The 13,967-nt window shown below is 48.9% G+C and overlaps 5 protein-coding genes across 5 annotated transcripts; 4 read left to right on the top strand and 1 right to left on the bottom strand.

Moving 5' to 3' along the window:
* Positions 1-142: 142 nt before the first annotated feature.
* Positions 143-2,918, top strand: C8Q69DRAFT_516104 (kinase-like domain-containing protein; the record flags this gene model as incomplete). The annotated part of the gene is made up of 2 exons (XM_028633380.1): positions 143-1,556; positions 1,609-2,918. The coding sequence occupies 2 exons, from the start codon at positions 143-145 to the stop codon at positions 2,916-2,918; spliced, it is 2,724 nt and encodes a 907-aa protein (XP_028486944.1).
* Positions 2,919-3,331: 413 nt separating this feature from the next.
* On the top strand, positions 3,332-6,261 carry C8Q69DRAFT_454973 (peptidase family M49-domain-containing protein). Its single transcript, XM_028629745.1, has 3 exons — positions 3,332-3,767; positions 3,883-4,762; positions 4,839-6,261. The coding sequence occupies exons 1-3, from the start codon at positions 3,445-3,447 to the stop codon at positions 5,952-5,954; spliced, it is 2,319 nt and encodes a 772-aa protein (XP_028486943.1). The 5' UTR covers positions 3,332-3,444; the 3' UTR covers positions 5,955-6,261.
* Positions 6,262-6,694: 433 nt separating this feature from the next.
* On the top strand, positions 6,695-8,809 carry C8Q69DRAFT_516102 (general stress response protein Whi2; the record flags this gene model as incomplete). Its single annotated transcript, XM_028633379.1, has 7 exons — positions 6,695-6,711; positions 6,777-7,270; positions 7,327-7,363; positions 7,419-7,554; positions 7,629-7,981; positions 8,039-8,303; positions 8,354-8,809. 7 exons carry the CDS (start codon positions 6,695-6,697, stop codon positions 8,372-8,374), a joined length of 1,323 nt encoding a protein of 440 aa, XP_028486942.1. The 3' UTR covers positions 8,375-8,809.
* Positions 8,810-9,218: 409 nt separating this feature from the next.
* On the top strand, positions 9,219-11,090 carry C8Q69DRAFT_503967 (RSC complex subunit Sfh1; the record flags this gene model as incomplete). The annotated part of the gene is made up of 4 exons (XM_028632541.1): positions 9,219-9,559; positions 9,653-10,807; positions 10,859-10,943; positions 10,992-11,090. 4 exons carry the CDS (start codon positions 9,219-9,221, stop codon positions 11,088-11,090), a joined length of 1,680 nt encoding a protein of 559 aa, XP_028486941.1.
* A 1,011-nt stretch (positions 11,091-12,101) lies between these two features.
* C8Q69DRAFT_454964 (hypothetical protein) lies at positions 12,102-13,080 on the bottom strand. Its single transcript, XM_028629744.1, has one exon. It carries the CDS (start codon positions 13,053-13,055, stop codon positions 12,375-12,377), a length of 681 nt encoding a protein of 226 aa, XP_028486940.1. The 5' UTR covers positions 13,056-13,080; the 3' UTR covers positions 12,102-12,374.
* Between the last annotated feature and the right edge of the window lie 887 nt (positions 13,081-13,967).

The raw sequence follows: 13,967 nt of genomic DNA, 5'->3' as shown, positions 1-13,967 counted from the left end.
GATAGCATGTTTCTGACAGAGTAGCGGCTGGATGACCCTGCTTCTGGTCGGGGCCCGGCTCTACAGACATGCTGACAGCATAGATACCCATACTATAAGAGGTCTGACCTGTTAAAATATCATTGCATTTGGTGCATTCATCATGTTTTCATCTGCGCTAAAGTCGTTCACTTCCAACATCTCATCTAATTATCAGATCTCTCCAACTGCAACCCTGGTCTCTGGCCCGTGGAAAGTCTATGATGGAAAGAAAAAGTCCACGGGGAATGCTGCATCTATTTTTGTTTTTGAGCGGAAATCGCTCGACTCTCGATCCAGTGGGTTTGGCAATCGCTCCAGCAATTCCTCAACAAAGAAATTGCATGATGAAGTAGTAGAGCGTCTGAAGCGGGAAGCTAGCACTTTGTCGCGCTTGCGGCATCCTTCAATTCTTCAGGTATTGGAGCCCGTGGAAGAGACGCGAAATGGGGGTCTGATGTTTGCGACGGAGCCCGTCACTGCCTCGCTGTCTGGCATCTTGCAGGAGAAGGATAGAGAGAGCCGTTATGCAGCAGGGGCTAACGGGGCGAGAACTGGAGGAGATGTTGAGATGGATGAGCTTGAAATCCAGAAGGGTCTTCTTCAGATTGCAAAGGGATTGGAATTCCTACATGAATCTGCCGGTCTCGTACACGGAAATCTCAACCCGCAAGCTATCTTCATCAATGCAAAGTCTGACTGGAAGATTGCTGGTCTTGCATTTGCTGGACCTGCCGATTCCTCTGAGACGCCGTCCTCTGTGCCACCGCTGGCCCTCTCTGAGATATTATATCATGATCCACGGCTACCCAGTTCAGTTCAACTCGACCTCGACTATACCTCTCCTGACTTTGTGATGGACTCCCATGTCACTCCTTCCGCCGATTTGTTTTCCCTTGGTCTGGTCATTGTCTCTATCTATAATTCCCCGCATGTGTCCCCGCTTCAGACGCATTCGAACCTGAATACATACAAAAAATTGCTCAGCTCCCCTTCAAGTACACCTACTAAGAGCAACGGATTTCTCAGCTCGAAACCATTGCCTGATGATCTTGCTTCTCACGTGCTGCCCAGGTTGATAACACGACGGCCTGCTCAGCGTATGAATGCTCGGGAATTCCAGCAATCACAATACTTCGACAATGTTCTGGTGTCAACTATTCGGTTTCTGGAATCATGGCCGACAAAAACGCCGAACGAAAAGTCTCAGTTTTTGCGTGGGCTTCAGCGTGTACTAGCCGGGTTTCCAACGTCAGTATTGGAGAGGAAGGTTCTAGGGATACTACTGGAGGAGACGAAGGACCGTGAACTTTTATCGCTCATTTTGCAAAATATTTTTAAGATCATTGAAAGGTCGCCGAACAGTCGTAAGATATTTCCTGAAAGGGTGATCCCACGACTGAAAGAGATATTCCTAGCCAGCGGAAACAAGGCTGCAACTCGGGAACGGGACACGAACAAAGAGGCCGGTCTCATGGCGGTACTTGAAAATATGAACGTCATTGCAGAGAATTGTTCTGGCAGGGAGTTTAAAGAAGGTTCGAATCGATGGGAAATTATCCAGTGTGAACAAAACTGACTCTGAAGCAGATGTGTTGCCGCTTATTCGACTTGGAATGGAGTCCCCAACTCATGCACTTGTCGACGCTGCCATGAAGTGTTTATCAGTGATACTTCCTGTTCTCGACTTTTCCACCGTCAAGAATGAAGTTTTTCCGCCAATTGCAAGTACATTCAGTAAAACGGCCAGTCTTGCTATCAAAGTCCGTGGCTTGGAAGCTTTCGTGGTGTTGTGTGGTGGGTCTATCAAAAGCCCTTCGATCCCCGAAGACGATCTATCTGGAGTCGTACAAAGTGGCAAGTCCAAAAAGACGACATCTTCAATCTTGGACAAATACACTGTCCAAGAAAAGCTTGTGCCCCTCCTTAGGGCAATCAAAACGAAAGAACCAGCTGTAATGATGGCGGCGCTGAAAGTGTTCCGCGAGGTCGGTAAAATCGCAGACACAGATTTCCTTGCCTTGGAAGTTCTTCCCGTGCTTTGGAACTTTAGTCTGGGGCCCCTCCTCAATCTGAAGCAGTTTGAAGAGTACATGGCAGTTATCAAATCATTGTCCGCGAAGATTGAACACGAGCAAACGAAAAAATTGCAGGAACTGTCTTCCACTAACGGATCAGACCTTAGGAATGGGTCCAGGAATAATTCTGCGGTTTCCGGGCTAAGCGGTCATTCAGCTGTTGACGAAACCAATGATAGCTTTGAAAGACTCGTTCTCGGTAAATCTGGCACGTCTAATGCTGCCAGCAACGATCTGTGGGACGATTGGAGCTCACAACCTTCGACCGTAACGAAGACGTCCACTCAACCGTCTACACCAACGTTCGCTTGGTCGTCGAACGCGAAAGGGACCACAAGCCTGGCGAACAATCAGTCGTCAATAGGACATGTGGGCATTCCCTCTCGTACGATCACCCCTGACTTGAATATGAGCGCCTTTCCATCTCTTGAACCCGCAAAGAGGCATACAGCGTCTTCTGTTGCGTCCCTGTCCACGGGACAATCACCAAGCTCGATGTCGAACTTGGGAAGCTTCGCAAGGACAGCGTCTAGCTCTTCCATACCCACTGCAGGAGGGACAGGGATGCAATCTAATTACTCAGCATTCACTATTCCTCCGCCTCCTTCGACAACGATACAAACAACAACGACGACAACGACACCACGGCAGTCCCAGACCATGTCTATACCGACACCACAAAACACGACTAGCTTTGGGTCAACCCAGAACCCGTGGGCGAATCTGTCAAGTCCCAACGCGTTATCCAACAATTCTGGCTCGTTTTCTGCAGGACAGCAGCAGCAGAAACAAGGTCTGGATAAATATGAAAGTCTTTTGTGACCAGGCTACCCTAGATTTTGTTCTCTTGGCGGGTATGCGGCATTGAGACTCGAAAACTGCAAGCTTCTTTGTGCAGAAATTCCTTGATGCCAGCTGCGTGAGGGTTGTTTGATGATCTACGAAATATCAATTCTTGGATTAGGCTCTACAAGGCCTGCCTCTATGTTGTATGAGTTATTCCTGTTCCATTGACGTTTTAGTTGTTAGAAGATACCATTCCTGCAGCTAGAAGCAAATATCTCTGAGGTCAACAGTTGAGACGTCTTGTACGATCATATCATATCGGCGAGTAATAAGTATTAGTCTATATTAACAGGACGAGAGCTTGTCCACGTGTGTAGAGTAACTAGCTAGTTAGTTAACTTAGTAGGTACTCCGTACTATAGTGTAGTATCGGCGTACAATGCGGGGAAGCTGTCCGCCTTCCGGCAGTTTCACTCCAATTAATGCCAGGCTGCACCGCAATCGGGCTTCCGTTACAGTAGGCGGTGCAGCAACCCCTCCCTCTCTCTCTCGATCAACTGCTATGGTCCCTCTGAGAAGCTTATCCAGAGCTGCTGGACATGTCCACCATCTAGCTCTGCCCCGACCTTCATCTTTCCCCATCGTTCATCGCGTGCAGCTATTGCAGCAGCATCTCAGAGAGTCCAGCTCGACGAGCGCCAGTACGACCAACAACTCTCTTGATTCGTTCACCCCGCTTGGGTCGCGGAGAGTATCGATGGATGCCAAAGCAAAGCAACAATATCTCGCGGATTCTCCGCCGACGGTGGTGAGGCTAGAAATCAAGCCGCACTGGGAGAAATTGAAGAGTGACAGGTCAAGAAAATACGCGCACTTCCTGAGCAGGTCAGTGTTGTTGCCCTCAATTTGTATCCCTATCTTCTGGATTTTCATTCTCTTGATTCGGTTGCGATGCTTCTTTTCAAACCAAGTTGCTGACGTGTTCCGATTGGACTCGCAGAGCTGCCTTCGAAGGAACTCGCGTGACTTTGCGACAGGTCTCACCCGAATCAGAGCCGATATACGACCTGATCATCTCTCTCTATCACGCCAGCAAGGGTAACTGGTCAGATCTCGCTCAGAAGACAAATGTTAGCCAGGAGGATCTGCGTTTCTTCCTCGAGTATGCCGCCCAATTCCTGGGCAACTGCGGCAATTATAAAGGCTTTGGTGACTCGAAGATCATTCCGAGAATCTCGCCAGCTGCTCTGAAGGCACTGGCTTCCGCTAGTCCTGAAGCAACGGCAGCTTGGGAGAAGGCGAACACTTCTGGAGGTGGCATTTACGAGACTGATGATCCGGCTCTGATGCATCTGGGTTACCCAGAGAGCAAGCATATGACCACGTATTATCCCGATTCTCCGTCGATCACGAAGGATGAGATCACTGCGATTGGAGACTTCCTGGAGAAGAAGGGCCTCCCGTTGGAGAATACGAGACTTAGGAAGACCAATAATGGAGACTTTGAACTGTTGATCGCATCTGCTATGCCCTCGCCTCCGGCACAGGACAGGGACCTGGGAGATGCTGCCCACTGGCAATTGGAGGGCAAGCTTCAGGGGAAGAAGCTCACTCTTGTTTTCGGTGACTATTCCGAGGAGATGGCAAGAATTGCCAACAGCATAGAGCAAGCCGCTCTCAATGCTGAGACCGACAGGCAGAAGAAAATGCTCGAACAATATGCTAAATCTTTCAAGACCGGTTCCATCGAGGCCTTTAAGGAAAGCCAAAGGATCTGGGTCAAAGACCAGGGCCCTGAGATCGAGACCAATATTGGTTTCGTGGAAACTTACAGAGATCCTCATGGGGTAAGAGGAGAGTGGGAGGGGTTCGTCGCCATGGTATGTCACTAAGTCTAGGATGACGATGTTTTTTACTCTTTTTTTTAATTGTCTTCATGGATACTAACGGTTCTAGGTCAATGTTGAACGGACGGAAGCGTTTGGAAAATTGGTATCCAGTGCCGAGGATATGATCCCCAAGCTGCCCTGGGGCAAGGACTTTGAGAAGGACAAGTTCCTCAGCCCAGACTTTACTTCTCTGGAAGTATTAAGCTTCGCTGGCAGTGGGATACCTGCCGGTATCAATCTGCCGAACTACGATGATATCCGTCAGAATCTGGGTTTCAAAAACGTCTCCCTCGGAAACGTGCTCAGTGCCAAAGCTCCAAACGAGCCGGTTCCTTTTATTCCTGAGAAGGATCTTGAAGTATATCGTAACTTCCGTGACCCGGCATTCGAAGTCCAGGTGGGAATCCATGAGCTCCTCGGACATGGTACGGGCAAGTTGCTGCAGGAAACGGCACCAGGAGAGTATAACTTCGATGTGTCCAACCCACCTATCAGCCCGGTCACCAATAAGCCTATTTCGACGTGGTACAAGCCAGGACAGACGTGGAGCTCTGTTTTCGGTCCCATTGCGTCCTCTTATGAAGAGTGTCGTGCAGAGTGTGTGGCTATGGCCTTGAGCTGTGACTTCAGCATCTTGAAGATTTTCGGTTTCGGAGACGGTAAAGAGGACCTGTCCAACGAAGCTGGTGACGTCCTGTTTGCGGCTTACTTGCAGATGGCCCGCGCTGGTGTTGTCGCCCTGGAGTTCTGGGATCCTAAGAGCCGAAAATGGGGCCAGGCCCATATGCAGGCCCGTTACAGTATCCTACGAACGTTCCTCGATGCCGGGGACGATTTCGTAAAGCTCGTCTATACTAAGGACGATCTCTCGGACCTTGAGATTCACCTGGACCGCTCCAAGATTCTCACACACGGACGGCCTGCGGTGGAGAAATACCTGCAGAAGCTGCATGTGTACAAGAGTACTGCTGACTTCGAAGCAGGCAAGAAGTTGTATGATGAGATCACTCATGTGGACGACTGGTGGGGAACCAAAGTCCGGGAGGTCGTCCTGCAGAAGAAGATCCCCCGCAAAGTCTTTGTTCAGGCTAACACGGTCTTGGAAGGGGACAAGGTAGTCCTGAAAGAATACGAGCCTACGCTCGAGGGCCTGATCCAGAGCTACGCAGAGCGTAATGTCTAGGGCCTACACACTAGTCTCGCTTTGTCCGAAGACTTAGGGAAGAACCATAGAATAAATATAAGACTATTGATAAACAGTAAGGAGAAATCCTTATAATTTCATTGTTGAAATCAGGTTTTGCCGTATGTAAAAGGTATCATAGGGAAACAGGTCATCTTGGTTGACCTAAGTGTTGATTAAAGCTTGGTTTTCGAGAGGTCGCTCTTTTATGTGCATCTACATACATCTCCATGCATGCTGCGAACAAGAAACGTAGCAACCTGTTCAGATCATCAATGCAATATACAATAGATATATCCTCGTCTACAGTGAGTACTTGCTATTTTTCCAGCCGAGGAAGCGCAACGAGGGACCACCACTCCATCTAATGCAAGTAACAGCACCGAGCGTAGCATTGGAGCACAGGACCCGAGGCGGAGTACTTAGCTAGACCACCTTAAGACGCCCGCGACCTCACCACCAGTGCACATCGCTCTCCATCACGCCAACCTCCGTCCCCAGACTTCACCCCGATCCTACTCTTCTCCGCGAGCTTTATTGGATCTGCCAGCATTCCACAGATGTTTTCCTGATCGCTAGACGTCCACCTTCTGCAACTTCGAGCGAGCTATCGACAGTGGGACCGCCCCTGATCACATGCGTTACATGACCCAGCACCTCTGCGATCTCCATACTGCGATCGTTACAGCGTCAATCATTGTCGATCTGGTGGAAGCTCAGTATTGCTGCCAGACTCTCGCATGACCGCTCTCCTAGAGTACATCCGTCCCCCTACCGACATTCGATCCAATAACTAGTATTCGCCTTGTCGGATCCACGCAGTCCTCACGGCTCGCCTGCCACGGCGCGGCCACCTCCTCCGATCGACTCCATTGAGGAGGACGCTCCCTATACAGATCCACCGCTAGACTCACCAGACTCGCGACCCTCATCTTCGAAAGCGGTGTCTCCTGGTCCACCTCCGTTCTCCTCTCTGTACTCGACTCACGACTCGGATATCGACTGCTTCGACGCCGTTACAGCGGAATACCCCTCAGCGTCTATCTCAGCAACTGCACCAGCGCCTCCGTTTGAAGAACTCCCAGAGGGTTCACCTGCATCGCCAGTCGTTGCTGACACTAAAGCAGCCCTATCTGCGGGTAAAGAAAGGACAAAGGAATCATCAGGGAAGTCGGAGGAGGCAGAGCCACCACCACCCTATACAGAAGGATCCAGTCCGATCGAATCATTTACGTACGTCATGGCAGCCGCTGGAGGTGCCGCGAGCATCATCACCCAGGTGCAGCAGGGAGGGCCACCGATCAACACTCTTGGGGGTATGAAGGATCCAAATCATCTGGTTATTGTTCGTACTAATAGGCTGTTCTGGTAGATATCAGTGCCGATGAGCATATCACGCTGGACCTTCGGTAAATCCATTGTACCATCGCAAATGCCTTCTACATAGACTTACCGGGATTTTAGAGGAACCCGCTTCACACTCTCCCGAGATGAGTTATTAACGCTCCCCGAGTTTGTCCTGTTGTCTCTTTTCCCGAACGGTCTACTTCCGGACGGCCACATGGGCACTTTCCATGAAGGCGACATATACCCAGTTGATGTAAGTTACCCGCTTGGGATCTACAGGATATCTTTTCGATAATTTTGAGCGTGCTCCTCTGACCTTTACTTTAGTACGACCCCGCATCCCTCCAGTATATGCTGGACTTCTTCCGTTCGGTGGCACAATCGATTCCATCATCATCCCCTTCTCCGAACATGTCGCCGGACTTGGATGCGTCGATGGACTCGATGCAGGGTTCTGCGAGAGATATGCTTCAGGACAGAGCCGGTATCATCGTGCTTCGTGAAGACCTTGATTTCTACGTTATCCCTCCGCGACCGGAAATTGACCACCCCGAGATGATCGAGGTCAAGCGTGCTGCAGCCAAGATCCTGTTGAAACAGGATGGAATCTTTTCTGGTCTGAGGAAAAGTGATGAGGCTGGCAGCACTGAGCAACATCTCATCGAAATGTTGACTGCGGGGTGAGTTCTTTGCGAAGGCTTGAATTAGTTCATTTTTGATTATCTAACTCGTGGTAGTGGCTTTAATCATGAAGATCGCTGGGGTCATCGAGCTGGCGAACCCAACAAAGCGGTCATCTGCAGTCTTGCACTGGCCAAGCTCAGGACTGACATCAAAGGTGACCTGGCTAACAATAACACCCTGGGAATGGCTCAGAAGCTTCTCCTATTCTGGCGGAAGCCAGCCAGACGATGCTGGTGGGAGGGAGTGGAGCTAGAGGGCGTTGAAGGTATCGAGGGCAAGTTGAAGGTGTGGATTCGGAGAGTATGGACGCTCGAAATGGTGTGTCTTCTTTTGCTATCTTGCCGTTCCTGTGCTAATGTCATTTACAGAGCGTTATTGGACTGCGGTAACACTGGTCTTGGGTCTTCTTCTTCTTTTTTTTTTTTTTCTTCTTCTATTGCGCATCTTTTTCTTTGGAATCCCCTTGTAATTATACCACTGAGACAGCGATTCCGTGCCTTTTCTGGTTTCTATCTATCTTCACTGAGTTTGAAGATATACTTTCTTCTCTCTTCCCCTTCGGGCCTTTGCAGTGCCCGAGTAAGCATCTAACGGCAGCAAAGAAAGGCGTCATGGTAAGTATGGATGCGTCACTTCTAGCTTCAGTTGGCAAAAACATAGTATTAATACTACCTACCTAGTTGGATTTCTTATGTAGGGTTGCTTGGTTATTGGTTTGGCCCACACTATTAGCATTACACCACTTGGAAAATTCTTTCTTTTATCTCCTAAGGAAGAAATCATCAAACATACATTCATATTGGAAAAACCCCTTCTGCACTCGAGTAACTGAGTATTTTTCCACCTTTCGCGTTCTCTCTCTGGCATACCGCATGTCACGTGATGCTACTGCGTAGGCGCGCGACAATCGCAGAGAAAACGCGGCGGACGAGGAAACCCCCAAAGAGCAGCTAAGTAGGCGGAGCTAGACCACTGTGAAGCCCATTCTACACACCATTTAGCGCGACCTCCAACGCCATATTCCTGCATTTCCGCTCTATCAGCTGGATCTCTAAGGTTGCCCGGGTATATTAACGATTACAAAACATTTGCGCCCTCGCAATCGTCTCCGCCACGACCCAAGCTTCGCCCTTCCGCATCTACTGAAGCTTCTGGCGCCTCGTTCCGATCGCAACAGTTCGTCAATCTTTTCAACAAGGTCATGTGCGAGAGAGGCTGATCGAAGCGCCTATGATGTCGCCGGTTCGAGGTTATATCAGCTCATATCCGCCGCGAGTGCGCCAATATGGGAATGCGCTGCTCACGCCCGTGATCCCTCCAACGCAAGCGGCTCCGTCACGAACAACGAAACGTGGCACAACTGCTATCAACTATGCGGAGGATGGCTTCGATGACGATGATTTCGACGATAGCGATGGTCACCGGAGACCTACAGGTCTCAGAAGTCTGCGCCGCGACGAGTCGAGCATGGACAAGGTTCCCTTGAGCGAAAAGGTGGGGAAAGAAGTCCATGCTCCTGTTCAGGTGCAAGGAATCTTCAGAGATTGGATGATCAAGAGGATGTTGAGACCAGCGTATGTTTTATTCCGTCCTTGAATTGGGCTTTTTTTTGGCTTGCGCAGCTCGTTCTTTCTAACACTTTTTTTTTCTTCTTTGCGTCTTTCCAGATGTGCAGACCAGTTGCAGATTCAAGCGCAGCTGCCTCTAACCCTCATTCCCATCCGTATCGATCTCGAAGTCCCAGCGCATCAGCCACTAGAACCTTTCCCACTACCCCGCGGAATCATTGAACCGGGCATCAACCCGACCCTCCCAGGTTACAGAAGACCAGAGCCAGCTCCGGCATACCGGATAAAGGACACCTTCTTGTGGAATCTTCACGAGGCTCTTGCGACGCCGGAGGAGTTCGCGACTGGATTCGTTCGCGATTTGGATCTGCCCAATCCTCCAGCGATGACCGCAGCGATTAGCACTCAGATCCGACAGCAGCTAGAGGAGTACGCAGGTGTTGCGCTGCATCCTCTGTTCCAAAGTACACCGGGAAACAAGCCTGGAGATGCTGCTGCTCCTTCCAGGGACGTGTCTGTGACCGCAGTTCAGGGCAATTCGAACCGACCTAATGGTGTGACGAAGGAGGCGCTTATCAATGACAGCGTACTGAACCCGGACGATGCCTACAGATGCGTAATCAACCTCAACATCAATCTTCAAAACAGGCTATACACAGACAAGTTTGAGTGGTCCCTACTTCATCCTCCGGGCATGGCGGAAGACTTCGCGAAAGTGACCTGTGCGGATCTTGGTTTGGGTGGAGAATGGGTTTCCGCGATATCACATGGGATCTACGAAGCTGTGCTCAAATTGAAGAAGGAAGTGTGCGAGAGTGGAGGTCTCATCAGCGGAGTAGGTGGCTATGGCAACGAGATTGACAACCAGGCCGCGAACGGAGCTGAAGCCGGATGGCGCTATGATCCTGATGGCCTGGGAGATGAGTGGGAGCCCAAGGTTGAGACTCTGTCCAAAGAAGAGATCGAAAAGCGTGAAGGCGATAGGGAGCGGCAAATAAGACGTCTGCGGAGAGAAACGGCAAGATTCTCGTCGACCGCTGGTATCACGCCTGACACTTCGAGGCAGATTGGCGGTGGCTATTTCGACGCCCCTGATCCCGACACACCGCTGGGCAGAGGAGAGAGGAGTAAGCGGAAGAGACGATTCCGCAGTCTCAGTCCGTTGGCAAGAGGAGGAACACCTGGTGGCCGCGGAACTCCTGATACCAGCAGCGGAGCTGGATACGGCGGTGGTAGTGGTACACTCGCCGACTGGTATGTTTTACAGTGACTCCGATCTGTTCGTGATTCTAATCAAGTTTACAGGGAGCGATCCACCTGGAGATGTACCAACTGCATGGTCTGGGGAACGTCCGTCTGGGCGGTCCGAGATGGTCCAGCAGGTCCTAGAGTAAGTGGGCCCTTGAAAATGTCCGAGACATTGACTAATTATCGAAAGTCTCTCTGTCATAACTGTGGTCTCCTCTTCGAGCGAGATAGAACTACGCCGGAGTGGTCAAAAGACTTACATCGTCACGATGTCCCCTTGGTTCGATGAGCCACGTTCCTTGGACTATGGTATTTTGTTACGTGCCGTGAGGCTTCCGTTGCTCCAATGCGTGCGTCGCTATTGAGATACGGTCAAATTGTGCTGCGGCACCGATAGTCACTCACTTACAGCTGTTCTACACTTCACTACATCTGCCGGGGCATGGGTTGCTGTTCAGCTACTTTGATCACGAGAGAGCGCTTTCTGATGTCAGATACCTGGTCGTGATATTCTCCGGAAGTGATGAATGGCTACAAATCCACCTAAAATCATATTATCGGGCATTGAGGCGGTAGATCGGAAAGCAGGGCTTTTTGCTATTTTCTTCTAGTTATTATTGGGCGCAAGGTCTATGTCTGGGTGACCGATTTATAGTGGGAAGGCGCTTTCTTTTTTTTCAATTTCTTCTTCTTGCTATTACCATCCTGTACTGTACAAGGTATCATTTCCATTGATTCTGCTTATTACTTCTTTTTCTTGGTGCTCTTCTTCTTCCTCAGATTGTTGCTTGTGCTTTTCTCATGCTGTGGTGTTAGAGAATAAGCAACTGTGGACGTACATGAGCCGGTTCCGCCAAAAAAGCAATATCAATGATGTCCAAGGGTTTCGGGGTTGTTGCTGTGTTTATTTTTCTTTAGTCCATTATCGTGGTCATTTTCATGGTCCCCATGTGTTTTATTCTAACTCACTCACTCACTAGAAGAGATATCAAGGTCTGAAACCAAGTTTGGGAACGTGGGTTTTGTTTTCTTGTTTCTTCTAGGTTTAAGAGAGGTGAAGGGAGGAAGGATATTTCTAGGGGATCCATGCCTTGTTGAAGGGAATCGAGTTATAGATATGGGTAGAGAAATGTGTATGGACGGATGTAAAATTACCTAACTAGGTAGCTAATGAATATGTAGGGGCTGAAGTTATAGATTGCATTTCCTTTTATATTCGAACGGGTTTGTGTTGTAGGTTTTATGGTCTTGGTGATATAGATGTTTATGTGCATTAAGTATATACATTTGACTCTCGTTTCTCGTTTCTCGTTCGAGGGAATGAATTCATTTGAACTATCTGACTTTTGTCAATTCGCTCCGGGCGAATGATAATGATATCAGCCGGACATTCCGGTCTTTCCCCCCTGCTCTCCTCCTTCAAAACACAATCTGGAACGATATGATTATACAGAATTTGTACTCATACCAATATGCGTTATGCAGAACGACTTCTACCCTGCCCAGAGCCGAATCTCTTCGCTCTCGGGATCTCGACCGGTTCCTACATTATCCCATTAGAATATATCCCATACTAACATGTTAAGAGGACAAGACATACCGATACAGCCCTTCTCTTCCTCTCGATAATGTGCGCAAACCTATCCACCTCTTTTGCCGCCTGCGCAATGTCCCCGCTGCCATTTCTCCCGGCAATGCTACCGCATACAACGTTCTTGTTTCCCTGAATGGTAATACCCCCCTTGATATCGATCTCAACAGAGCCGCGGTTACTACCATTGGTTCCATTGTCCAAAACACCCGAGGAATGAAGAGCGGATATAATAGCAGTAGTGAGTTCAGTTACTTTCGCCCGGTTCTTTTGCTGTACGCTCGTCGGCATCGTTCCTGCGACTTCTATATCCGGTTGAGAAACCCCGGACTCGGAATTCGAACTGCTAGCGCCAGCAGAGAGAGAAGGAATGACAATCGTATTCCCATGTCCGATGATGTTGGTAGATACGTCAATGCGAATGGTGATTGGGACGGGGGCACGAGTCTCGTTTTCATGCTCTTCATGCTCTGGTACATTGAGTGTCTCCTCTGCAAGCGAATAGGGCGGAGGTGGATAGATGCTTGGGTCTTCGAGAATGGCTCCTCGACCATTGGAGGAAAGTCCTCTCAGTTGGTCTCGTAGTTCATCCATCCTGTCCTGGAACCAGCGGTGATTCACTGCGCGCTGGGTCGCCATGGTACTATATGGTGGTAGAGACATTTTCTTTCTTCTTTGCGAAAGTTGATGCTTGTGGTAGGTAATGAATATAAAGGACTCGTTGGGTCAGATGTAGATTGAAGTATTCCGATTGCAAAGGCAGCTGCTTAGATAGAGCAAGTATGCTTGATCTTTCTTTTGTGGTGATAGAGTCAAGAGCCGAAGTAGATTGAGGGGATAGAGCCAAGTATTTATATCCATTTATATGTATAACACAGAATTGTGTAAAACCCACAACAATGGGGATTGCTCTTGTGTGTTGAATACCAGGTTCAATAGAGACATTAGTCTGAACTCTATATTAGTAGCACTTGCAGATTTCTGGAATATATGATTGAATGGTAGGTAAATAGGGACAATAGAAGCACAGATAGAGACCAAAATTGGATAGTATACACGGGAACATTATATGAGGCTGAGAAAGGAGCGCCAGGAAAAGGGGAGACTGGAAAGTTATTGAGTTGGATGTTTGATTTCTATTCAAGATTTCAGCAGCTGGTCAAGATTGTGAAATTCCGCTATTGTTCTCTTGTTGTTGCACTCCGTCAATAGCACATAAGTCATGTGATTGCATGTAATAATGAAATGGATTTTATCACATTGACAAGTAGGAGATAAGAGTATAAGGTAGGCTCTTCCTAACTAGCCATTGTTAATCAATTTAGGGGCGAGAAGCCTATGGTCCTATGGGTTGTGGTGACCAAGTTGCAGAGAAATGCTTTGGTGGGGGTATGTATATACAAACGAGAAGTAAACACCGAATATGCTGTTTTAACTATCGCCTTTTGAAGGTCGTACCACTCTTTCTGAGCAGAATTTCTGATTAACATCGTTTTAGGTTCAATACACAAACTATTGATGAAGGAAAGACCAATCCAGTGGATGGCACGGCCATATAGAACGAGCTTCAAAAGA

Source organism: Paecilomyces variotii (genome assembly GCF_004022145.1).
Source record: "Paecilomyces variotii strain CBS 101075 chromosome Unknown C8Q69scaffold_2, whole genome shotgun sequence".
Taxonomy (NCBI): domain Eukaryota; kingdom Fungi; phylum Ascomycota; class Eurotiomycetes; order Eurotiales; family Thermoascaceae; genus Paecilomyces; species Paecilomyces variotii.
The sequence above is the reverse complement of the archived record's forward strand: the minus strand, read 5'-3'. Positions and strand labels throughout refer to the sequence as shown.